General features: G+C 52.4%; 1 protein-coding gene across 2 annotated transcripts in view; it reads right to left on the bottom strand.

Moving 5' to 3' along the window:
• The window catches only part of PEPD (peptidase D), a 119,254-nt gene that overhangs the window by 48,744 nt on the left and 43,499 nt on the right, over nt 1–27,011 (bottom strand). For both annotated transcript variants that reach the window (XM_070770917.1, XM_019978985.2), the window contains exons 8-9: nt 25,979–26,054; nt 24,856–24,902 (exon numbers count right to left, since the gene is read on the bottom strand). In XM_070770917.1, coding sequence (XP_070627018.1) covers nt 24,856–24,902; nt 25,979–26,054 — 123 coding nt within the window. The remainder of the gene's footprint in view (nt 1–24,855; nt 24,903–25,978; nt 26,055–27,011) is intronic.

Consider the following 27,011-nt stretch of genomic DNA (forward strand, 5'->3'; position numbering starts at 1 on the left):
GAGGGGGCAGAGCGAGTGGGAAATCCAGAGGCAGAACACGTGAGAGGTCAGCAACAAGGCCCAGGAGGCAGCCAGAGCTCAGGGGGCGAAGGGGACGGGGTCTGACCCTCACAATACGTGTGTCGCCTGCCCTTGGCACTCTGAACACCAACTTCTCAAAACAGTCTACTTTTTCCTCTTTCAAGGTTCTTTGAAATGATAGCTTGTTTAACTAGCAGCATCAATTGGCCAGCCATTCCATGAACAAATGGCTCTCTGCTTATCTCTGAGTTCAATCACTTTTATTTGTCCCCAAGTATTTGGCAGGAACCAGTTACATCAATAAAGAAACGTCAATTTTTAACAGCCACATGAGATGCAAAAGCTTCAGATGGATTTTCCTTCAGCAAACGGGGCGCCTGGAGGACTGTTATTAACAGCCATTAGAGACACGCGGGCGGGCCTGGGAGACAGGGCTCTAGATTTAGACTGGATTAAGGAGATACCATAGACCCGGGAGTTCTCAGCATCATAAATAATGCTGAAATTTTAGACGGCGGCTGCACTCTCTGTTGTCACAATCGTCTAGGCCACCGTGTGTCTGATGCTGTATAGCAAAATGACAAATATCTTTCTCAACCGCTAAGTGCACAGAGCCCATCGGAATAAATCCAACCAAATTCTCCACTTCAGGTAAGCAGGCAGTGACAGGGGGTTTGCGGGGGGCGGTGGTATCAGAAGCCACTCAGACAGTGATTTCTGGAGGTGTGTGGGCCATGCAGAGAGAGGCCTGCTTTCTTGCTGACTCTCACCACTTCCTGTCATGTCATGTCAGTTTCCAACCCTCGATAACACGTGGGGTCCGATACTCAGCTCTCCCCAACCACCACCACATCACAGCAGAGCCAGTGAAATGGGAAGAAAAAATAAATACAGAGAATGATGGAGTGCAGTGTCCAACCGTGAAATATAAGGAGAGACACGCATTAAAGCAATGGCTGATGCTCCTGGACAGCTGGAAATCTCCCTCCACGTCCCACTGGCTGACCCACTGCCAGGAGGCAAGCCCTCAAGGGTGTCGCCAACCAGCGAGACTTTGCGCAACATCCAGGAACTGGGGTGGGTGCTCAGAGGGCAGCCCACCACCCCCCCCCACCACCACCCCCCCACCACCACCCCGGGGCACACAGGCTTCTGGTATAGACATTCAGCTGGGTACACAGTGAAAACGGCCATCTGCCCCCAGGTCTGGGGAAGAACTGTCAGAGGCAGGGACGCCACACCCCAACTCACGTGCTGTGCCCAGACCGCGGGAGAAACAACACCTGTGTTAGGATCCTGCCCCAGCTCAGAGTTCAGCCAGCACACTGGGCTGCTCCGTTCTCTGGCCCCAGGCCAGCATGATTTAGTGGCTGCCAGAAAATGGAGCCTGCGGGGTTCGAGAGAGAGGCAGGTCAAAGGGTCCCTTTAGTCCTATTTCCTGCAAGGCCAAGACCTCCCTCCGCCAGGGCCCGCTGTGCCCCCAGCCCTGCTGGACGGGAGCTCTTCCACTGCCCAGCTGGCCAGGCCAAACTGGAGTGGACCCTGGGAGACGGAGGTGGGAATGGCAGGGTCCTGCTCTCATCAACAGCTGGCCCTGGCAGAGCAGCGACACTGAAGGGAAATGTTCTCCCAGCACTGGTTGCTCTCCCTGGAGCAGAACTTCCACAGCCCAACCAAAGACACCTCTGGGATTGAGGCGTTTCGCTCTAAGAACGTAAGATGCTTTCTAACCAAGAGGAGCCTGTGCTCCAGGACAGGCCGGTGACACAGTTCTACTCCCTGGCAGTGCAAGAGAGGCTGCTCTCTTGGGACTTCTGTGGCAGTCTAGTGGTCAGGACTCTGTGCTTCCACTGCAGGGGGCATGGGTTCAATTCCTGGCTGGGGAACTAAGATCCTGCATGTTATGTGGCATGGCCAAAAATTTAAAAAGTGGCTGCTCTTGGAGGGGAACTGGAGGGGAGGTTTGAGGGGCTGCTCCAGACAGGTCACGGTCCAGGGAGGGAAAATCATAACCTGGCCGGGGCTCCCATAACCTGCCTCACCTCACATGCACCCACAGGTCCCAGGGGGCACCGACACCTCCTGCAATCCCTGGCTCCGCCTCCGCTGGCTGGGCACCCAAGACAAGGGGCCCCAGCTGTTGGTGGCCATGACTTCTGTCGGGACTGGGGAGCAGTCCCAGAGCCTCCAAATTCTCTCATGGAGGAGCCAAAGCCTCAGAGAAAGGCTTTCTCCCCGTGCACAGGGGCGGTAGGGTTGGGGGGCAGGACACAGAACAGGCTGGCAAGCCTCCCCAAGCAGCTGGGGCTCTGGCGGGGGTTCGGGAGGGGGACCCAGCAGGGCTCCTGGGCCCAGGCAGTGTGTTAGCTTCCTGCGGGCTCTTCAAAAACACCGCCCGGTGAGAGGCCTCGGCCACGAGATGCCCACCACAGCTGGCTCGTCAGGGGTCTGCAGGCCACACAGCCTGGCGCCGTCCTTGTGAAGGGTGGCCGGCGACCCCAACTGTCAGCGCCTGCGATTAAATCGGATCATGGCCTCTCAGGCACTGCCACCCTTGAACCTCGCTGAATGCCTTTCATATGCTCCCCAGAGAAAATGCCGAACTTCACAAGAAAACGGTTCCAAGAAACATTCTGAATGACTTTATGCTGGCTTCTCCTGAAGCACAGCAATGGTTCATTTATAAAGATTCTAAATGACATCCAGCGGGACCTGTCACAGGCCCGGTGACCCTGGCTAGAGATGAACTTTTCCCCTCTGTTGCCTCCATCTCTACAGGGAGAGGCAGTCTGGCCTCTCCCAGCCAGACTTCCCCCTCCCATCATTCATTATTTTTTTCTTTTAAGTTTTTATTGTTTAAATACCCATACTAGAGCAAAAGTCCCTGAAAATATCACAGATAGATTTTTTTCCCCTTCATTCAGTAAATTAGAAGTAATGGGAATTTCTACACAATAGCTGCTATGAGCCTGATTCTTTTTTCTAATGTTTTTCTTCTCCATCGTTTAATAGCAACTCTATCCTTCCAGATACTCATGTCAAAAACCCAGTAGCCAACCTTGATCTGACAACAAACCCTGCTGGTCTCTACCTTCCAATAAGACAGGGTTCCTCGATAACCTCTGAGCTTTCAGGTTCACCAGGTCCAGCGTAAGGCACGCCCAGAACCTGCCCGCTTCTCCTTGAACGTTCCGACCCCGGACTGAGGCCCCGTCACCTCTCACCACTGCAGGGGCCTCCTCTCCAGGCCCCTCCTGGTGCTCTCGCCCCACTGCAGTCTCGGCTCAGCACAGCTGCCCAAGGCTACTCTTTGCCATCAGTCTCTCCCTGTTCTGCCCAACCCGTCACCTCTTGGCCCTCACCCCCAGCCCTCTCCTCCGTGCCACTCTGCTGTGGCCAGGGGCCCCTCTGGGTCCTACGCAACCTCTCTGGAAGGCTGTGATGCCACCCTACTCAAAACTGCAAGTCAATCCTAGAAGGGGCTTCCCTGGTGCTCCAGTGCTTAAGACTCCCCTTCCAATGGAAGCGGGTGCAGGTTTGATCCTTGGTTGGGGAACTAAGATCCCACATGCCTCAGGGTGCTGTCAAAAATAAAAATACAAAAAACAAACACACAAAATCACTCCCAGGACTCCCTCTATCACTCTCTATGGTTTTCCATTTTCCGTAGAATTTGTCACCATCAAATATTCTGTACACTTTATTTATTTGTTTATCTTCCTTCCAGAGCTCCACAGACAGGTTTCCCTCTCTTCTATCTCCCTGCTCCTAGAACACTGCTTGGCACCTGTGGTTCCCCAATAAAGGTCTATAATCCAACCAGCTGGCACAGGCAAGCTGAGGCTGAGCCAATACTTGCTGGCCACTGGGCAGGATGGGCCCGGGGGGGGGGGGGGCGGTGCCTGCTTGCCAAGGATGGGCAGTATGTGGGGGGCATCTGTCAGCCTGCTCGGCCAAGACAGGTGAGAGGGTCAGAGGGCTTCGCTGCCCTTCCGGTGAAGCCTCTGCGTGGTCACATCAGCTCCCTGCAGTGCACAACCCTAAAGGTAGTTTCGAGACACCCCCACTGCATCTGGAAATGACTTTGGAAAATCCTGGTGTTGAAGGGACAGTGAACCTGGCTTGGCAGGTTCCACCAAACCCAGAGAGGTCAGCTCTGGCTTTCCTGGGTCCCTGGAGATGGCCTTGTCAGCCTGCCGTCTGAACATCCTTCCGATGAGGCTGGCCTTTGTCTGGCCCTGAGACCACCTGTGAACGACTGCCACACGCGCCTTGTTGCGACACCATCAGGCCTCTTATCTGCCAGCCCAGGGGCACGGACCCGATTCCTTGATAACCTCTGGGCTGTCAGGTTCACCAGGGCCAGAGACCACATCCACAGGAAGCGAGGCGCCTGGAAGAGTGCGTGGCTGCGGGGCGGGGTGGGGGTGGCGTGTGACCTTGCCTGACAGGCAGGACTTCAGCCCCGTCCAGCCTGGACACTCCTTGGACCTTGAATGCTCCAAAAGTTAAGTGAGGAGCCTGTGGAGTCCTCCTCCTCCTCAGGAACACTTACTGAGCACCTGCTGTGTACCAGGCCTGTCCTTCCCGCTCTGTCTACAGTTCAGAGCCATCCATCCCTGCTGGTGACCTCTGCCCTCTCCCCCATGCCTACCCCACCACTTCCCTGCCCAGCCTGTCCCTTTGCTCTGGACCTGTGGTCTCTAAAGGGCCACAGAGAACATTTCTAGATGCTGGAGCAACCTCTGAAGGCCACGCCCTGGCCTCCAGACAATGGCCTTGACCCAGACTGAGTGTGAGTGGGTAGGGGGTGTTTTGAATGCCCTGCCACTTCTTAGGCAATCTCTTTCCAATTTAGGGAGCAGAAGCTTCCTCCATACCTAGAGCTGGCTCCAGATCCCACCCACCCCCTAACTCTGGCATTAGGTTATATGTCATCATAATTAATTCGTAAAGTGATAGGTACCATCATTTTTAATCTGCATAGATATTTAAACAAATAAGAACTCCCACAGAAGAGAAGTGGGCCTTTCCGGTCCCCTGAACTGTGCAGTGATCACTGCCAGGGTGAAAGAAGCAGCCCCCGTCCCCCGGGCAGAGGTCGCCTCGGCTGAGCAGCAAAGGCTGCAGGCTCTAGAGCCATCGGCTGAGGCTCCAGTCCTGGCTCCTCTGAGTGTCAATGGTAGGGCCTTGGAAAAGTCACCCAGCCTCTCTGTTCCTCGCATTCCTTGCCTATGAAAAAGGCAACTGTCCCTACATGCAGAAGGCTGCTGGGAGGACGAAACGCACTGTCCCCTCCTCATTCGATATGGGAAGTGCAAAAGGGCCCAGGCCTCTGGAAACACCTGTGGGACTGCTGCTGCCGCCACCCCACATACCACACGTCACACACACACACACACTCACACTCACACCCCCTCACCATCACCACACACACACACATACCCCACATACACACACCCCACCACCACATACCCCCCCACACACACCCCACCACCACACACACACACACACACTCTTTCACACACATACCCCCCACACACACCCCACCACCACATACATACACACACTCACACACATACCCTACACACACACACCCCACTACCACCACACACACACCCCACATACACACACCCCACCACACACACACACACACACACACACACACACTCACATCCCCCCACCACCACATAAACACACACATACTCACACACATACCCCCCCACCACACACACACACTCACACCCCTCCACCACACACACTCACACACATACCCTACACACACACACACAACCCCCACCACCACCACACACACACCCCCCACCACACACACATACACACCCCACACACACACCCACCACACACACACACACACACTCACATCCCCCCACCACCACACACACTCACACCCATACCCCACCACACACACCCCACCACCACATACACACACACATACTCACACACATACCCCCCTACCACACACACACACTCACACCCCTCCACCACACACACTCACACACATACCCTACACACACACACACACACCCTACCACCACCACACACACACCCCACCACACACACACACACACACACTCACATCCCCCCAGCACCACACACACTCACATATATACCCCACCACACACACCCCACCGCCACCACACATACACACACACACACCCCACCACCACCACACACACCGCCACACACACACATACTCACACCCCACCACACACACTCACACCCCACCACCACCACATACACATATACACCACCACAGACACCATACCACATACACACACCCCACCACACACTCACACACTCACACGCACACCCCACCATCACCACACACACACATACACCACCACACACACCCCACCACAAACACACACACACTCACACCCCCTCACCACCACCATACACACACACACAGCCCACCACCACCACACACACACCCCACCACACACACCATACCACATACACACACCATACCACATACACACACCATACCACATACACATACCCCACCACCACCACACACACACACACCCCACCACACACACACCCCACCACACACACCATACCACATATACACACCCCACCACCACCACACACACACCCCCCACACACACACACTCACACTCACCCCCACCACCACCACACAAACCCCCCCACCACACACACATACACCACCACACACATCATACCACATACACACACCCCACAACCACCACACACACACTCACCCTCACCACCACCACACACACACACCCCCACCACCCACCACACACACAGATACACCACCACACACACCGTACCACATACACACACCCCACCACCACCACCACCACACACACACCCACACACACCCCAGCACCACCATACACACACAGACTCTCACACACACCCCACCACACACACACACACAAACCACCACACACAAACACACACACCCCTGTACACACACCCACACCCCACCACCACACCCACACACACTCTCTTTCACACACCACACTCAAGGCAAACGTGAAATACAGCCAGGCCCTGAATGAAAGTGCAGTGCCCAAGGGAGTCTCTCTCCCATCTAAACTCAGGATGTCATAAAAGCACAGCCTGAAGGCAGAGCCTCTGCATGCTGGGGGCCGAAACTACAGTGCCTGGGAGGTAGGAGGCAGGAGAGAGAAGAGCGGGCATCTGGGGGAGTGGCACCTGCAGCTACCTGGACCGGACTCCGCTGTAAGAAGACAGGTGAGGGACGTCGGGGAGGCGTGACTCGGCCTGCCCAGCCTGGCCCGGGACTGCCAGGAGGCAAGTCAGGAGCCTGGGACTCCACCACTCCTTCCCCCTCACCCTCATGTGCCACTCGTCAGCGAGACCTCAGCTCCAGCCCCAAACATCCTCCAACCCACCTTCTCCTCCCGCTGCCCCGCCGCCCAGCCTGGCCCCACGCAGCCCCGTCACTGCTCTCCGGTGGCCGCCTCTGTCTGCTCGCCACCCAAAGCCACAGCCTCAGCAGGTCACATCACCCACTCACAGACACCCCCGAAGGGAGTCTCACTGAGACCTGGCCCACCACTGCTCTCTCACACCCACTGGGCCCTGGTCCCTGCACCCCTCACCACACGGTCAGTGCCAGGTTGGCTCTTCAGCCCTTCTCGGCCTCAACACAACCATCGTGCTGGGCCATCGGCTCACTGTTCCTTCCTAGATTCCAAATTGTCACCACGTACAATTCTCCTGCTTGTCTGTCTTCTCTGGAATGTCAGCGGTGCACTCTTAGGGGCTGAGCTCTGTGCCCCACAAATTGCTATGCTGAAGCCCAAACCCAAGTGCCTCAGAATGTGACTGTATGGAGACAGGGCCTTTGGAGGGGTGATTAAATTAAACTGAGGCCATCATGGGGGCTCTAATACAATCTGACTGACATCCTTAAAGGAGGGGATTAGGGCACAGAGAGACACCAGGGACATCTGCCCACTGAGGAGAGACCACACGAGCACACAGGGAGAGGGTGGCTGTCTGCAAGCCAAGGAGAGAGGCCTCAGAAGAAACTAAACCTCCCCACACCTTGATGTTGGTCTCTCGCAGCTTACAAGGCTATACGAGCATAGATTTCTGTGGCTGAAGACCCCAGAATATTGTTATGGCAGTGCCAGCAAACCACCCCAGGGAAGGCAGAAGGCTGAGCAGTCCCCAGAAGCTCTCGGGGAGGCTGTGGCCACAGAGCACCAGGGCCTGAATTGCCCATGTCCTGAAAGCTGAACCAGAGTCCCATCAGGACAGAGCCAAGACCTCAGAGGCCAGAGAGAGGACGTGACAAGCCCAGCCCGCAGGCGAGCTCCAGCCACAGTTTTGTCGCCTGCCAGTAGGGTCCTGTGTCTCCACAGCAGAAGAGAGAAGCAGACCACCCCCACCCCTGTCCCCCAACCCAGCCGGCCCCTGGCTGGTGTTCTGGCAACACCCTCCACTCCCACCCCAGGGAAGGGCGGCCACTCTGAACCATCCAGACTGCAGCCTCTCGGAGATTCATTTCTTTCCTCTTCAAAGCATTACGGATTGATTGCCAAGTCTTGCTGTAAATCAAAAGAAAGTCACTACTCATTACCTACTTAGAATTCCCCGAGTTCTTCCTGGGAAACCATTTCTCAGCTGTTTGATCTCTGAGCCACCAGCACTATCTCCAGGCACGCCACCCATCACGGCAGCCACCAGACACTTTCTTCTTCTGGGCTCCTTTCTCAGCACCTAGATGAATTTTTACCTTTCTCCAGTTTCAAGAAGAGCTGCCAAGATAAATGATTCAAAGACTCCAGCTCATGCTGAAAATATATGGACTGCATAGAGCCTATTCAGAATAACCCCCGCTGGGGGAAAAGGCTCCGACCACACTGTTATCCCACGGGTAACGCTGGCAGGTGGGCCCCTGCACATTCCTTCCTGTGTCCCTTCACCTGCACGACAGTGACACTGGTCCATCTGCAGCCAGCACCAGCTGCCCATGCCTCGGTCAAGCCCCTCCTACCCCTCAGCAGAATGTCACCCGTGGCCCTAGGGATATACGCCAGCTGTGGCTAGTGGGAACAAGGAGACATCCCATTTTTCAAACTGTGAATGCAGGAGGACCCTCTTTCCCCAGTCCTGCAGCTGGTAACTCTTTCCCAAGAGACCCCTACCCACGAAAGGGCTGCTCACCACCCAGGGGGCAGGGCCCAGCCAACAGCAGCCTCCCCCACCCAGGGTACCCATCTCCACAGCCAACAGCCCAGCTCTAGATCAAGCAGTCCAACCCCACTTCTCTTGCTGGGATGAACATCAAGACAAAGTAGAACAGAAGAAACAAGCCCAGCAGGCCCCGACCCTAAAAGCTACCAGGTGCCTGCCTGTGTAGGGGGCTGGATGGGCAGGAATGTCCACCCAGAAGCCATGGTCAACCCAGGCTGGAGGGATAGGTACAGCACGCCCAGCCCTGGCCGGGACACCCAGGCCACTGTGCTGCTCCTGAAGGTCAGGACATGAGAAGGGCCGCACCCCAGGCCTGGACACAGAAGGCAGGGGACTGTCACTCAGCAAGCGAGGGGACCCAAGGAGCAGTCAGGAGTGCAGCCCGGTGCTGTGGGTGGGACACATCTGAGGAGGATGCCAGGCAGGGGGTGGTGGTGGGAAGCACAGATGCAGGATGCTGGAGCAGAGCGGGGATGAGGAGTGGCCACCGCAGAACTGGCCTTTCCAGCGAAATGGTGGAATTAACATAAACGCAGCCCGCTGAGTCTGGGGGCAGCGGTAACCACACCAGGTTCCTGCAGGTGCTGGCTGGGGGATACCAACCTTTTGCCCAGGGCCATGATCGAGGGCAGAGCCATCATCTTATTCTCCTTGGAGAAGCAAGGGACAGAGGGAACTTGAGTCGTGACAGTGCAGGGGCCTGAAGGAACCCAGGACGCTCCACAGAGTGTCCTGGGTTGAGGTCGGTCACCAACACTGGCCTTGGCTCCCAGCCAGGCAGTGGCAGCCTGGTTCCCAGACATCCTCATGTCCTCCAAGCCTCAAGCACAGCATGCGGAAAGTCCCAGGTCCATGGGAGCTGCAAGAGCCCATCTCCTGACCGTCTACCCAACCCTGCACCCTTCTTCCCCTGTTCTGGGGCAGCTGTGGGAGGAGAGGCCATGGCAGGCCTTTCCACAATCAGAGAAGCTCAGAGGTGCACCTGCCCACCCTCCAGGCCAGGGACCAAGGGGAGCCCGGGCGCAGGGCACAGAGGCCGGCCTGGCCCAGCGTGGGTGGAGGTGGGGGCACTCCTGCATGGCACCTGATGTTGGAACCTCTAAGCGGGAAAGCCTCTCTGTGGTTCCACCATCAATTGCCTCTGGGTTTTAAAAGCATACAAGTCAGCTGGCAGATACGGAAACGGGCTTTCAGAGTTCCTGGATTAAACCCTTCATGACATCTACAGAATTCAGAGCTGGCAGGGAAAAACTCCCAGCCCAGAATAATTGATCCCACAGGGAGCATCTTTGTGCACCAGAATGTAATAGGTCTGGATGAGAATATTCTAAAAACTGTACCAAACCTTGCAGCAAAATCACAACTGTTTGGTTGTTTGGGGATCCAAACTGAAATAATGGCTCTTGCAGGGTAATTTCTCACTGGACGCTCCTGAGACCCTGAGTGATTGTTCTGATCATCAGACCCAGGCAGGGAAGACTGCCCTCCAAGGTGGGCCCCTGACCCACACACAGCACCCCTCCCCATTCCTATCTATCTGCCATGGGGTTCCTCCTATACGGAAAAGCAGAAAAGCTACTCCCTGGTGTGCTTGAGGGCAAGGACCTACTCAGAGGCCTGGGGGCACCTGCCTGGTAACCTGTAAAGGAGTGAAGTTGACCAGAGATTTATCCACAAAATGAGAGTGGCCTTTTTTTTTTCTTTTTCTCCCATAGTGTTTCCATTTTTCTTGAAATACATGACCCCTTTGACTATCTTTTCTCTTCCCATGTTTTTATAGAGACACTGGTATCTGAGAAATCTTTCTCAACTATGAAACAGCCAGTGGCATGAGAGCCACGAGAAAAGGCGGGGGCGGGGTCTGCCTTAGTGCTGGGGGAGGCAGCAGGGCTCTGCCCTATGGGCTGCTGCTCTGTGGGAGCTCCGGTCCAAGAATACTATTAATTTCAATGTCTAGGGAAACCCAGAGAAGTTTCCTGATTTTTAATTGCTAAATTAGAATGACCAAAACAAAACAAAATCTCATTGTGTGAGTTAACTAACTCTGCCTATGCCCTGGGTCCAGCCCAAAGGGCTATCCACCAGTATAAACCTCTGGATTTGGACAGGGTAGAAAATAGTGGGGACACCAGAGGTTCTAACCCCTCTCCTACAAGACCTTAATCTGACAGAAGTTTATGGAAGCCCACAGGGGCTGCAGGCCAATCTCACCAGGGCCCCAGGGGGAGGCAGGCCAGCTCGGGGGTATGGCCTAAACCAACTCCAGCAGCAGCCAGGGCTGGGGAGATGTCTCCCACTGCCAGAGGGCGGAAGCCCGCTGCACCCCCGGTGTGGCTCACGCCCTCCTCAGCACCTTTGAGTGGCTCATCTTGACAGTGAATCCACAGGCAACCCTAACCTTCCTCTCCTTTTCTTCTGGGCCTGAGCCATTTCAACAGCACCCAGCATCTCAGGGTCAATCAGATGGCTCTCAGCTGCGCAGAAGGAGCCAAAGTGAATCTCCCTGTGGGAAACGGGAGGAAGTCTAAAAGCGAGTCTCGAGCCCATGTTTTTATGGGATCCACAAGGACAGCACATTTGAAGAGCAAGAGCCGACAGTCATGGATGGAGAAGGGGCCGTAATAGGGAGGGGCTCTCCAAGACCACAGGCATGGTGGCCAGGTTATAAAATGGGTGTATTTGGGAGGAGCAAAGCTTCTGGAAGGGGGTGGCAGGAAGTGAATGGGAAGACAAGCCTGCAAAGTTCCCACCAATGCAGAAGTGTAAGAGAAAAGATGAGAGCCCCAAGACAATGGCCAGTGACCCAATACCTGTGGAATGAGGCCCTAAATGAAGGCCCTGAGGAGAAGAAAGGTTTCATTGTTCAGATTAGAGAATCAGTTTCTAGACCATTCGGGAGCTCGTAGGGACAACCCCAGGCTTGTCTACACAGCTGTTGGCACCCAATGGGTCACCACGTTAGCGCCTATTACTAAGAAGAAAGGAAGCCACAGAAAGATGGGGGCATGAAACCTGTCCAGGGTGACATGATAAATAATTCCATCACAGGTCTCAGATAACATGACCTGGGGGATAAATGCCTGAGCCTGGGGAGTGACCAGCGGGATAACAGACAGGAAATACAGAGCGCGTGACACACTCACTTGAGAGTGCGTGCGGCCACCGCCTCTGGCCTGTCCTTGCTGGTGGCCCAGCTGTTCCTGACTCCACAGAGCTGCTGATGACATCACCGGACCTGTCACCTGGATCACAGTCGACAGGCTGTGTCCTCCAGCACCTTGTCTGGTCTGTGTGCAGGTGTGACTGCTTCTTTTCTTGACGCTTCACTGGCCCAAGTCAGAACACACCTGACTGGAGTCCTGCCACTTGAGCTGTGCTGCCCTCTGCACACACACACACCGCCTGGCTAGAGAGCGGTCAGCTAACACCAAGCCCACTCACACCTCTCTCCAGGTGCTGCCTACAGGGCTCCCACCCAGCTGGTGAGGCTGGCGGAACAGTTACTCCTGGAGTCCGGCTGAAGCACAGAACAGCGCAGAGACAGATCCTTGGGAGATACTGCTGCACTCAAGAATCCTGTAAGCGGGACTCCCCTGGTGGCTCAGTGGTAAAGAGTCTGCCTGCCAATGCAGGAAACATGGGTTCAATCCCTGATCCAGGAAGATCCCACATGTTGTGGAGCAACTAAGCCCGTGGGCCACTATTAAGCCTGTGCTCTAGAGCCTGAGAGATGCAACTGGTGAAGCCCGTGCGCTCTAGGGTTCCTGCTCCGCAACAAGAGCCACCACAGTGAGAAGCCTGTGTACCACAACTAGACAAAAGCCTGCACAGCAACGAAGACCCAACACAGCCAAAAATAAATAAACAGAAAATTTTAAAAAAAATCCTATATGCATAGGGCAAGAAAATTAACAGCTCCCTAGAAAGGAAAACCATATGATTTGCCTAAGGTCTTCAGCAACAATGAAGGGAATGTGTTCAAAGAACAGAGATTCAATACCTGGGAAGCCATCCTTCACATAGGAGGCAAGGAAAGGATCTTCTGACGTTCAAGGTTAAACTAAATGCTTTAAAGCAGGGGTCCCCAACCTCCGAGATCTAATGCCTGATGATCTGAGGTGGAGCTGATGTTATAATAATAGAAATAAAGTGCCCAATACATGTAATGTGCCTGAATCATCCCCAAACCATTCCCCCACCCTGGTCCGTGGAAAAATTCTTTTCCATGACACTGGTCCCTTGTGGCAGAAAGCTTGGGGACTGCTGCTTTAGAGGAAAGGGGGAACACAGGGCAAAATACGGGTCCACACTGGATTCAGCAACAGTGACAACTAAATAACTATGAACCTAATTAACTTTTTAACAGAGGTAGAGAATGGAGAGAAATACAGGTCATTTTTTCTTAATTTAAAGATATATTCTACAATAAAAGTGGAATGCATAAAAAAGAACAAAGGAAATTTCACCAACTTTCCAAAGACAGAAAATTTTTTTTCCCAAAGCCAGAACAGAAACCAGAATGTGCCAAAGGAGACTCTGATGAGAAATCAAACATATTGGTCATCACCACAAATGGCATTGGCTCTCCTAACACTTAGAGGGGCTCCATTTGGAACAGATAAACGGCAACCAATGAACAAAGTTTAAAATAAAGGAGTAAGCCAAGATATATTAGGCAAATTTCACAAAGAAAACATTTAATGGCAAAACCAGTATCAGTTTAAGTCAGATTTAAGACGAAAAGGATTAATTAGGTCAAAATGGTTCTTAAAAGCCATAAAAAGGTAAAATATCACAATAATGTCATAATCATCAAGCTTTAGGCATCAAACAACTTGGGATGGAAATGAACAAAACAAGAGCTACTAAGAGTCACAAAGAGAATCATAAAACCATTTCTCTTAATCTTAAATATAAAAAATAAGGAAGGAGCCAGAGGATTGGAATAAGATAAGAGATCTGATTTAATGTACACCAAAGTCAGTAATATACAAATTAAAAAAATAGTTTCTAGTATTCCATAAAACACTGACCAAAAAGACGTCTACACAGGTCACAAAGAAAAATCTCAAAATTTACATAGACCACAATCTGTCACTACAACGGTGATAAAACCAGAAACTAATAACAAAAAGTTAACAAACCACATTTACCTAAAAATGAAAAGAAATGCTTTTCGTTTATTTCTGGGGTTAAAACATGAGTCAATCAAAACCTCTTAGGATATGGTCAAGACAGTATTTAAAAACATAATAGCTAAAATTCACATATTATTAAAGAAGAAAAAACAAAAAACTAAGATTCAGCTAAACAAATTAAAAGACGGATGTTCAAAACAAGGTGAGGAAGTGGGGGGAGAAAGGAACCAATATTGAAACTAGGAATCCATGAGTTAGACAAGCAGAACCAATAAATATGTTTAATAGCTGGTTTATGACAATACCAATAAAACTGATACAGTTTTAGCAGTGCTAATAATCAATAAAAAAGAACAAGAATGAGAAAGGAAATACAACTATAGTTACAGAGAATTTGGGGGTGGGGGTGGGGGCCATGCTCTGTGGCTAGCAGGATCTTAGTTCCCCAATCAGGAATTGAACCTGGGCCCTGGCAGAGAACCACTGTGTCTGAACCACTGGACCACCACGGAATTCCCTAGAGAATGTCGTTTTTAAAATTAGGAGAATAAAACTGATAACTTGCTTCTAAGAAGTTCAAAATTCTTGATGAAAACAAAAACTTTCCAGGAAAATGTACTGTATTGACTTGAAGAGGGATAAAGTCAGAATAAAACATCCTCTGCGAGAAACTTAAAAAGGTATCAGAGAAATTCTCCCAAAAGAAACAATCGGTTCTGACAGCATCAGAAGACTTCTTTATACCTTCAAGGAGCAGACAGCCCCGACGCTTTCTAAATTGTTAAGATGGATCAATTTAGAAAGTGGAGCGCTTCCCAAATCATGATCTCAAAGAAACAACACAGCTAAAGAAAAAATAGAAGTATACCTCAATCCCTTATTTTGGAACCTACATACAATGCTAGTAAAAGAATATCATCAAAACCACCATTATGATGCTCACTACCTACACTGTTCTATATAGTGCACATGTATCAATCAACTCACCAAATCCTCCCAACCACCCTATGAAGTGCTATTATTATCCCTTCTTCCAGACGAGGAAACCATGGCACAACTGTGACCCTAACCCAGGACACCAGTCTGCAGAGACCATGCCCTAATCACCAAAGTACCCTGCCTCCCCTTTCAGTCCTGCAGCTTATTAAAACAGGAATCTACCACAACAAAGTAAGGCGTACCAGGGATGCCAGGCTGGCTCTCCACTGGGAAGTCTGCTCACAAAATTCATCTAAGGGACACCCAGTCTTGGTATCTGATACTGTGCTCCAGTAAAAGCAACCAGGGCTTGTCAGAGAAATGGCTGATTTGAGGGATGGAGCAGGAAATATACAAGATGAGCCTGGAGCATCCTGCAGGGCCAGAAAGGAAGGAAGCACTCAAGAAGCAAAATTATGGGGTATATCAGAGGGACAAAGGAGCCTAATGAAAGAACCCCCAATGGCCAAGCTGGAACGATTTAAGCAATAACATAGTGTAATATTGGTTTATAACCCAAGGTATAAAACACAATATCTATGAATCCATACAGATAGAAGCAAATAAGCCACCGAATAAACAGGAAACAAGAGACAAATCTCCCTTACAGAAGAATTATAAACAGTGTATGTAGAAAACTCCCCACTCAAGGAGACAGAGCATAACGCCCCTTAAGCATCAGCTGCATACTGTGACTTCCTTCTGAAGAATACAGTACGGAAAGTGGGAAAACAAGTATGTTTACAGTGGAAAGATTCGACAGACACTGCCTCAGTCGGGTGATCAAGGTCAGTATCAGTGATGAGTCAGGTCACGAGCATGTACTCTCACAATGATGACATATAAAAGTGGCCCTTTACCTTTGGGGTCCTCCTCCCAATGACACATACCTCCAGTCTAACCAGGAGAAAAACATCAGAAAAACTAAAACAGGGACGGTCTGCAAAATACCTGACCGCTCAAAACTTTAGGTCACTGAAAACAGGGAAAGTTGTAGAAATTGCTGCAAGCCAGGGGAGCCTACAGAGAAGGCGATGGCACCCCACTCCAGTACTATTGCCTGGAAAATCCCATGGACAGAGGAGCCTGGTAGGCTGCAGTCCATGGGGTTGCTAAGAGTCAGACACGACTGAGCAACTTCACTTTCACTTTTCACTGTCATGCATCAGAGAAGGAAATGGCAACCCACTCCAGTGTTCTTGCCTGGAGAATCCCAGGGACGGGGGAGCCTGGTGGGCTGCCGTCTCTGGGGTTGCACAGAGTCGGACACGACTGAGGCAACTTAGCAGCAGCAGCAGGGGAGCCTAAATGTAATGTGGGATCCTGGAACAGAAGAAAGTTATTAGGTAAAAGCTAAGGAAGGAATTCCCTGGTGGTTCAGTAGTTAGGACTCAGGGCTTCCACTGCAGGGGGCACGGATTCGATCCCTGGTCAGGGAACTAATATCCCGCATGTTGCACTAGTGCAAATAAATAAAAGAAATAAAAGATATTATGGAAATTGGAATAAAGTATGGACTTTCAATAATGATAATGTATCAACACTGTCCATTAGCTGTGACAGTGTATCACAAGCACATAAGTGATAGGGGAAAAAGAGAACTGTCTGTAATATTCCTGTAACTTTTCTGTGATCTAAAACTGTTCTGAAGTTAAAAGTTTATTAACTGCTTAAAACACAGAGACAAAAGGCTGATAAAATTCAACATCCTTTCCTGATAAAATCTCTTAGCAAGCCAGGAAGAAAACACTACTTCCTTACACTGATGATAAATATTTATCAAAAATCAACAGTCAGCACCAGGTTCAATGGTGACATACTAGAGGCAAATCCATAAAGATGCCAACCAGCACTACTGTTATTTAATGGGTTCTCCAGGGGCAATTCCCCTGGCATGTGAAAAGAAAATGCCTATTTCTGTTGGGTTTGCCCCCAAAAGCCCTAATTACAGTTGCATTAACCAGGGTGCATATTTGCAGAAGCCCTTCCCTCCAGTTCTTTGCTGAGCTTTCTGGCTGAATAGCAAGCAGTCTAGTTTCTGTCCTGAAAGTGAAAGTGTTAGTCGCTCAGTCATGTCTGACTCTTTTCGACCCCATGGACTGTAGCCTACCAGGGTCCTCTGTCCATGGGATTTCCCAGGCAGGAATACCGGAGTAGGTTGCCATTCCCATCTCCAGAGGATTTTCCTGACCCAGGGATCTAACCAGCGTCTCCTGCATTGCAGGGAGATTCTTAACAGTCTGAGCCACTTACTAGACACTTGGTTTATGTCGTAAATGTGCCCATTTCTCAGTTATTTTTCAATCAAAATGAGCCATCCAGGCTTCAAGCCACAGATCCCCACAGCCTTCCAGCCTCCAGGGCCACCTACACTCCAGACACCAGACTCTGCAGAGCCTCATAGTTCCCCTCTCTGATACTGGGTGGCCCAGGGTGAGGTCAAGTCTGTTCAGAATTCCAGGAATTCTCCACCCAAGACAGCTCTGACTTCTCAGAAAGGGCTCAGCTTGAATACCAAGGCATGCACCGCTGGTGGGGGGGCAGGACTCATGGACGGCCTTCCTGAGGGGTGCACCGAACAGACGGGGGTTTCCTGACCCCTTCGTGGTGGGCTGTGTGTGGTCCATCTCCAACAGCCGAGGAAGTGCTGGCAGGAAACCCGCACCGGCCTCACAGCACAAGGCAAAGAGCCGGTTTGGCCACACCAGACCTGGGGGTCTCAGCGGGCCAGGCCACAGCCGCATCCCTCAGGATGGTGGGCGACAGTGAATCATGTCTGCTGTGGAGGGTGCGAGACACTCACTGCCCCGACAGCAGCCAGACCCACGGAGAGGGCCCATTACACCTGTACTTACCTAGCAGCTCTAGTCTCAGAGGTTGCCTGGACCCAGGCCTGCCCCAGAGGCCCCAGGCAAAAGTCTAGTAGCTTCCCAGGGTAATAAACAGAGGGCAGTCTCATGGAGGCCCAAGCTTGTCCAGGCTGAGACCACATTGGGTTGGACCACTCCAGGTAACATCTCCAGACCCTCCAGGAAAGCAGGAAGCAATAAGGGCCTCTTGGTGTCTGCATCATCGATGAAACCTGGATCTCCAGCGAGACCCACGGGGTGGCCAAAGACACACAGGGCCATGCCTGACCACCGTGCTGGCAGGGAGAGCCCTGGGCAAGACCCAGAGCAAGAGGAGAACCATGCAGGCCCAGGTCTATGAGATGGCCCCTCAGGGGCCACGAGGTGCACCACGAGGGACGGGCAGAGAAAGAAGAGGGCCATAGGTCGAGAGCGGGAGACGCAGCTTCTGCAGATCTGAGAAGCTGGCCAGACCAGTGAGGGCGGGGTGGCACTGCAGAGAATTTGGCAGTGGGGTGCAGGGCAGTCAGGATCAACTGTGCAGGCAAGGCCTGGGTGGGAGAGAGACCTCTCCACACCTGCCTACGCTCTCTGCGGCCACAATCACCACGGGTTCATAGGGTTGTGAGGCTTCCGGTAAACTCTCCCACCTTCCAATTATCCTCACTGGAGTAACATTTTCTAATCCTCAGGAAAAACAAACAACAGGCCTTGTTTAACAAGAACACAGCAAGGTTTTTTTTTTTTTTTTCTTTTTTGCAGCCCATTCCCTGGGGTGGGTAAACTGAAAGCTCAACCACCAGATCCAGCGAGCGACACATGGCTGGAGGGAGTTCACGCGTGAGTGTATGGTGTGGCGTGGGGTATATGTGTGCTGTGTGTGTGGGGGGTGGGGCGTGTGGGTGTGGTATGAGCAGTGGGGTGTGTGTGCATATGACGGGATGTGAGTCTGTGAGGGAGTGTGTGTTGCAGTGCAAGTGTGTGTGAGAGTATGTGGTGGAGTGTGTGTGTGTGTGAGGTGTGTGACGTGATGTGAGAGCTGGCGTGTGTGTGAGAGAATGTGTGGCAGTGTGTGTGTGTGTGGTATGAGTGCTGGGTGTGTGCGCATATGTGATGGGATGTGAGTTTGTGGAATATATGGTGTGGGGTGTGTGTGTGTGTGTATGGTGTGAGTGATGGGGAGTTTGTGGGAGGATGTGTTGCAGAGTATGTGGTGGAGTGTGTGTGCATGTGTGGGACATGTGGTGTGAGCAGTGGGGAATGTGTGTGTGGTGTAAGTGGTGGGGTGTTTGTGAGACAGGACATGTGGTAAGAGTGTGTGTGTGTGTGTGTGATATGAGTGGTGCGGTGTGTCTGTGTGACGTGTATGTGCAGGGGTTGCATATGGGGGGAGCCCCCCTGCAGCCCTGGGGAGAAGCCCCTCAGGCCAGGTCCCGTCTCCCCACCCCAAGTCCGGGCCCAGCGGGCACACGGAACACACAGAACTGTGACTTCCTCCCCCTGACCAAAGGGCAGGAGAAGCAAGGCCACTCTGAGTGCAGAGCGGCCCGGCCGGGCAGCTGGTCACCAACACGTGACTCAAAGAAGACAGGAGACTCTTACCGTGGGCTGCCGTCTGTGAAGGGGCACAGGGAAAATCAGGCCCTGACGGGGGTCCCCAGACAGGGTCTGCCGAGAAGGACCCCAGCCAGGGGAGGAGGACAGCACTGTGCTTGTCTCTTGTGGCCCTCACAGACCCCTCTGCCTAGTCAGTGACACCCACAACCCCCGGGAAGCTGCCGGGAAAGGGCCCGAAACGCCCCCATTCACCGCTTGGAGAGAGAGAGAGAGCGCAATTTCAATTAAGGTCCCAGACTGTCAAAAAACGTCAAGTTATTAATCTCCTCGTGGCAAATGTGAACCTGGACCTGCTTACACAGCCAATTGAGCGTGCTCTAAATTAGTGTTTGCAGGTAATTGATTCAGCTGCCAGCCCCACGCCGGCCGCTACAAGCCGGTGACGCCACTAACATGAAATAATACGGGGCGGGAAAGCGCGCTGCCTGACTGGGCCTGCAGTCAGATGCCGTTAGCGCCCGATTTACCCAAACATTAACGTCTCATCGGTTTAATACAATTTACGACACCTCAATTGCGGAAACTGATTTTCATTTCCTCTGGAACCCTGCTCACAGGCACAGCGCGGAGGAGGGGGGAGTCTTAATAAATGGCAGTGAGTCGCTTCCATTTTTCTAATGTGCCCTGAAGATTTTATGACAAACCTTTGATGATAAAACAAGAAGACGAGGCTTAGAACTGGGTCTCCTGGCCAGCAGCCCCTGTCTGGGTCTGAGCACCACTGTGCTGGGGGTGGTGTGCCCTCCTTCCAGAAAATCAGTCCTGTCTCCTCCCCCTTCAATCCTGACATGCAAGGGCCCCTGTGCTTCTTGCCCTGAGTCCCCCCTTCTGTGGGCTGAGGCTTGGCCATGCTCCCAGAAGAACATCCAGAAGATTCTAGGGACACTTCCAACCTGGGGGTCAGTGGCCTGCAGGGAAGTCGCTGCCTTGGACCATCCCAGGCATCAGTCCAGCCTGTGTAATGAGCACCACACCTCCAGGGGAACCTCCACCTACTTCAGACGAGATCTCACACTCCCACTCAGTCAAGAGAAGAACGCTGAAGTTTACAGCCGGCAGAGAGGACAGGAGAAAAGTAGTTCAGGACATTTTCTTCTCTTGTGCACCCATCCATCTAACTCACCCAAGTGTATTTCCTGACACCAACTGTGGGGCGGACGCTGCAGATTAATGAGACGCTGGGCCCTCTAAGGGGAAGTTCCTAGGCTCCAAGGACACAGGCCACAAAACAGCATCCCGGGCCATGACAGACATGTGCCTGTGGGGACAGCAAGCCTGAGGCAGAGATGTGGGCCCACCTCACCACTGAAGACTGAGTGGTGGCACCGGCAGTAGGGGGTACCCTCCTCAAATCTGGCCAGGGACACCCCAAGATGCAACAGTGTCCCAGGACAGTTCAGTTCAGTCACTCAGTCATGTCTGACTCTTTGCGACCCCATGGACTGCAGCACGCCAGGCTTCCCTGTCCATCACCAACTCCAGGAGCTTGCTTAAACTCACGTCCATCGAGTTGGTGATGCCATCCAACTGTCTCATCCTCTGTTGTCCCCTTCTCCTCCACCTTCAATCTTTCCCAGGACAACCACCTTCCCATTGCCTCTAGTCGGGGAGGCAACATCATCTGCTCCCCAGGGTCACTTGTCCTGCCTCTCCCATCCCCCTTGCCCTTCAGGAACAGACTCCATCTCTTGTTCTCATCTCTGCCTTAGCTTTTCTCCAAGGGGAAAATCGCCCCCACCCTCCACCCCAGGAACCCCCTGCTCAGGGTTCAGGGACCCACAGATCAGATGCCCCCCTGCCCTGCCTGGCTGAGGCTGCAAGGGCAGGCACCGCTTCCCATCTGTATCCCCCATGGCCAGCCGCAGGGTGGGCAGAGCACACAGTAGGTGCACAACAGTGCACCCACCTGGCACTTGAGCTGGATTAATGCCCCTCATCACCCTCAGGGTGGCTGCTTCTGGCCCAGAGCCTCAGGATCATTTCTCGGAGGTGTGCCCTGATCCCCAGAGGAGGTGGCAGTGGGGCCGGCCTGGGACAGGTAGGGGGCAGGGGGCGGGGGGTGGTGGTGGGAGACCAAGCAGTGTGTAGTCAGATGTAAGCTCTCACCAGAGCTCAGCTTGTCAAGAGGCTCTCCTTCAAATGACAGCCAAATACAACATGTAGACGTTGAATCCCAACTCACACAGGCCAACTCAAAAAGCACAGCTTTAGACAATGTGACCTAGACACTTGTAATATTAAAGATGACTGTTAACTTAGTGGTTATGTGAAAAGGAAAAAAGTACCCTCATCTGCTGAGACACCCGCTGACGTATTTACAGGTGAGATGACTCCATGTCTGGGGTTTGGTTTTAAACACTCCAGCAAAACAAAACTAAACAAAAGCCCTGATGGGGACTTGGGTGTTCATTACACTCCTCTGTAGGTGCTGTTGTTCAGTCGCTCAGTCATGTCTGACTCTTTGGGACCCCATGGACGGCAGCCCGCCAGGCTTCCCTGTCCTTCACTATCTCCTGGAGTTTGCTCAAACTCATGTCCACTGAGTCGGTGATGCCATCCAACCATCTCATCCTCTGCAGTCCTCTTCTCCTTTTGCTTTCAATCTTTCCCAGCATCAGGGTCTTTTCCAGTGAGTCTACTTGGGGAGTATTTGAAATTTCTCATTAAAAGAAGAAGGAAAAAAAAAAGGCCTCTATTGCTTGGGTCAGGGAGTGAGGGAGCAGGAGGAGGTATTTCAAGTGGCTGGCCCCTGACCCAGGGCCCACACCCATAGGAATCCCAGGGCAGATAGCATGTTGCAGCAGGAGACCACAGGGAGCCAAGAGTCCTCCTCTGGCAGGAGTGACAGAGCTGGGTCCCTGAACACTCACCAGTTCTGTGCCCTCTCGTGGGAAGGCACAGCAGCGGGGCCTCTGAGGCCATGTTAACCTCTTATCTCCCAGGATAAGAAGAGAGAAATACAGAGGACTCCTTTACAGGTTATTATACTGGAGAAAAAGATGCCTACCTCCAAAGCCCAGGATGACAATGACCATGAATGTCCACGATGCCCACAGCTGACTCTGTCTGCACCTCACCCTCACCCTGAACTGATGAGGTGGGCTGTCAGAATAGGCTAGGGCTGTGGAGGCAGGCCAACCCCAAGGGCACCTCAGGTAGACTTGGGCCCTGCAAGGGGGGAAGGGGAGCAGCACCGAGCTCTTACAAGGCCAGGCAGGAAGGCGCAGCCCAGGATGGATGGTACAGGGTAAAACATTTTTTTTGTGCTCACAACATTTCTGACATCAAATAAGTGGGTTTTCCACACTAAGCAATTCTCCAGTTCTCTGTGACACCTTCTGACACTGACTGCAGGAGTTAGTTGCAGACGCCACAGATTAAGGGCTCCATACCACAAAACTGGCCCCTCTGCAGGCACCAAGCCCAAGCCCAGGCCCCTTTTACTAAACTCTGACTGATCAGCCTGAAATCAGGGGTTCCCACCAAGCCTTGCCTTGGGTTTCATAGTCTGCTAGCATGGCTTGCAGGCTCGGGAAAGTGCTTTACTTGCTACAACCACTTTATTATGAAAGATAAAACTCAGCAAGGGCTGAATGGGAGAGCAGCACAGGGCCAGGTGTCAGGGGAAGGGCAGAGCTTCCAAACCCTCTCCAGGGGCACCACCCTCCCACCACCTCCCCACGTTCACCAACCGAGATGCTTTCTGAACTCTGTGGTTTAGGGCTTTTATGGAAGTGCCATTACCTCCTTGGATACACGACTGATTAAATCACAGTCAGAACTCAGTCTCAATCTCTAGTGCCTCTCTCCTCCCACTCTGAGGGTCCTTCATTAATATAAGGGGCCTCCCTGAGGGCTCAGTTGGTAAAGAATCTGCCTGCAATGCAGGAGATCCCGGTTTGATTCCTGGGTCAGGAAGATCCGCTGGAGAAGGGATAGGCTACCTAATCCAGTATTCTTGGGCTTCCCTTGTGGCTTAGCTGGTAAAGAATCCACCTGCAATGCAGGAGACCTGGGTTCAATCCCTGGGTTGGGAAGATCCCCTGGAGAAGGGAAAGGCTACCCACTCCAGTGTTCTGGCTTGGGGAATTCCATGGACTGTGTAGTCCATGGGGTCACAGAGTCAGACATGACTGAGCAACTTTCACACTCACTCACTCATTAGTATAAACTCAGGTGTGGTGGAGAGGGGCTTATTGTAAATAACCATATGCTCCTCTCTATGAGGGGATCTCAAAGGTTTTACAAACTCTGTGCCAGGAACTGGTGGTAGAGACAAAACACGTATTTCTTATTATGTCACTCGCGGAAAAATGGCAGCCTCTTCAGTGTCCTCTCTCCACAGGATAGGGGCTCCCAGGTCGTGTGGCCACTAGTGGGAGACTTGGGAATGGGGGCTTCCTGCCCCAGGAGGCGGGTGGGAAGGCAGCCACTGGGGCAGCTTGGGGCTGACTCCAGGGCTTCTTCATGCCCTGGGGAGCAGCCTGCTGACCCCTGGGTCCCGGAGTGGGGCTGAGGAACTGGCCGGGCCACACCCAGGATAGAGGGGCAGCCCCCGCCCCACCTCACGGCCCCCGGCTGGCAACGGGCTCAGCCACAGGACGAAGGAGCTCTCCAGAACGCTTTATGAGCCACTTATCCATCCCTTGACCCAGTCGTCCAAGCACAGCAGACATAATGGCAGTGTTTACACATAAAAATGGCAAGCTGTTTTACTAGCGGCTTTCAGAGTCACAATAGCAGCTATTTGGTAAAGTTTCCCACAAATGGCAGAAAGTCCAAGAGTGGAATGCTGGGGCACTAAACCACCCTGAAAAGTAATCAAAGACCATTACCATCAAACAGTCTGCCAAGAGGCAGGGAGGTGGCCCCATTGAGGAGAGAAATCCTCTCTGCCCACGACGTTGAGTCTGCCCCTAATCCCCGCTCAATCTGTGCGCCGGCCGCCGCGCCTCATCTGTTAACTCGCTCTGGGAACATCAATTACCGCTTTTTACATTTTAATCTTTACCCAGAGAAACACGGCAGCTTACCTTTCCATCTCATATTCTTTCATTCCCACTTTTACAGCCTTCATTACCTGGAGGACGGATATTAAGCAAAGACATTTGTATTAAGGAGATAAGTAACACTGCCTTATAAATAATGTATAGCACTTTTTCCAAAGAATCACTTCTTTAAAAAAAAGAAAGATATGTGCGCACAGTGGTGCAGAAATGTGACAAATTAGAACTCTTTTTTTTTAAAAGCTCCAAAGTCATACAGTTTATTTAAACCACTCCGGAGCACTTCTATTCAGCAGTCAATAAACACCTCGGCAGGCGAGTGAAGATTTAACCAAGAAGTGTTGGGTGAATACTTACTGCTCAGAAGGCCATGGCCACTATCCTAGAAGGTTTCCCTCCTTATAAAACACAGACAACAAGAACTGGAGCAACAGACTCCGTTGCTCCCAAGGATCCCCGTCCGTCTCCTGACACAGGGCTACAGAGGTCAGTGAGTAGGCAAGGGGCTAGCCCACTCAGCCAGACTCATTTTGGGAAATAAACTTTCTTCGGGTCAAGTGGAAAGGTCTGGGGAAAAAACATGTGAGGGTGTTTTCAGAAAATGTTTGATGGTAACAAATGTGCTTGATTCGTGGATAAGGACTACAGATTATTTTTTTTTAAGGGTTTTATTTATTTATTTAAACTTTCGGCCACACCCTGTGATATGTGGGATCTTAGTTCCTCAACCAGGGAGTGAACCCACACCCCCTGCATTGGAAGGTGGTCTCTTACCCACCGGGCCACCAGGGAAGTCCCAGGGACCACAGATTCTTTCACAGGAGCTGGGACGGTCAGGATGCCAGGAGGTAGAGTCCTATTCTCCCAGAAGCGGGTACTTCTTGTTGGGAAATTCTCTGACAGTGGGAGTTTTAAGGTGAGAAACTGGGGCAGAGCCTCTGTCCTGCGTGTCCTGTCCCTACTGGGGAACAGTAAGGAGCCAGCACTGTGCTTCCAGCCTGCAGGGGCACCCCTGCCTGCTGGTGTGGCCTGGGGACCAGTGCCACCCCGAGACCGTCCATCTCAACACTCCCCTCTGGGCCCTCACAGAGCAAGGCTGCTTCCCTGGCCCTCCCGAGTGGCAGGTCCAGCGAGCCAGCGCCCAGCTTACCTCCCGGTGGGCCTCACTGGAGATTTTATTGGTGTAGCGCAAAACCTCCAGCTCCATGTCCGTCTTGAAGACCCGGCTGCAGAGAGGAGAGAAACAAAGCAGCAAGTCAGCGACTTCCAGTGGGAGCTGGCCGACCCCTCCAGGGAAACCCTGCACTACACCCTGCACCGCCTGAAGAGGAGCCTGGGGCTGCAGACGGGCTGCCTGGGCGTGGGGGTGGGCAGAGGATGGGCCACCAAGCCTCAGGGATAATAAACTGAGCTAGGCATGGCCCTCGAGACCCACTGCCAGCCTCAGGGGTGTGGGCTGTTTCCAGTGATGACATTGGAAAGCCACTGTGGGTAGCAGAAGCCCAGATTCTGTGGCCAGAGACAGCTTGCCTCATGTGGACTCAGCTTCCTCATCCATTAAATGGGAACACAGCTGCATGGTAACACTGCACGCATGCGTGCTACGTCCAGCTGTGTGTGACTCTTTGCAACCCTATGGGCTGTAGCCTGCCAGACTCCTCTGTCGCGGCATTCTCCAGGCAAGAATGTTAGAATGGGTTGAAGTGCCCTCCTCCAGCATGGCAAGGCTGCTGGACCTGAATCTCAAGTGTGCTGACTCCAGCACTCTGCCCAGATGGCTCAAGAGTTCTCCCATTTCCTCCTCACCTAGCCCACAGGTCAGGCAGCCTTGGAAAACCACGTGACTCAGGCCCCTAGCGTGAGACAGGGTCATGGTGGGAACAGGACGGGGCGGGAAATGCAACAAAGACACCCTGCCATCCCCTCAAGGTTCAACTGTGCCTCCTGCCAGCTGCACTCCAGGGGGGGTCCTCCCTATAAACTCACATTAGTTTGCCCAAATTTGGTTTGGTTTCTGGTCTCTGCAATCAATCAGGAGCCTAAGTCAGACTCCTGTAGAGAAGCTAAATAAATATTCATTTTCTATTTCTACTCATTTGAAATAAGCAACTGTAGGTCATGAACGGTTAAACAGCAGCTCATGAGCGTTTAAACAGCAGCCCGGTCCAGCCCTGACGTGCGTG

The sequence above is a fragment of the Bos indicus genome, chromosome 18 (assembly GCF_029378745.1).
Source record: "Bos indicus isolate NIAB-ARS_2022 breed Sahiwal x Tharparkar chromosome 18, NIAB-ARS_B.indTharparkar_mat_pri_1.0, whole genome shotgun sequence".
In the NCBI taxonomy this organism is placed as follows: domain Eukaryota; kingdom Metazoa; phylum Chordata; class Mammalia; order Artiodactyla; family Bovidae; genus Bos; species Bos indicus.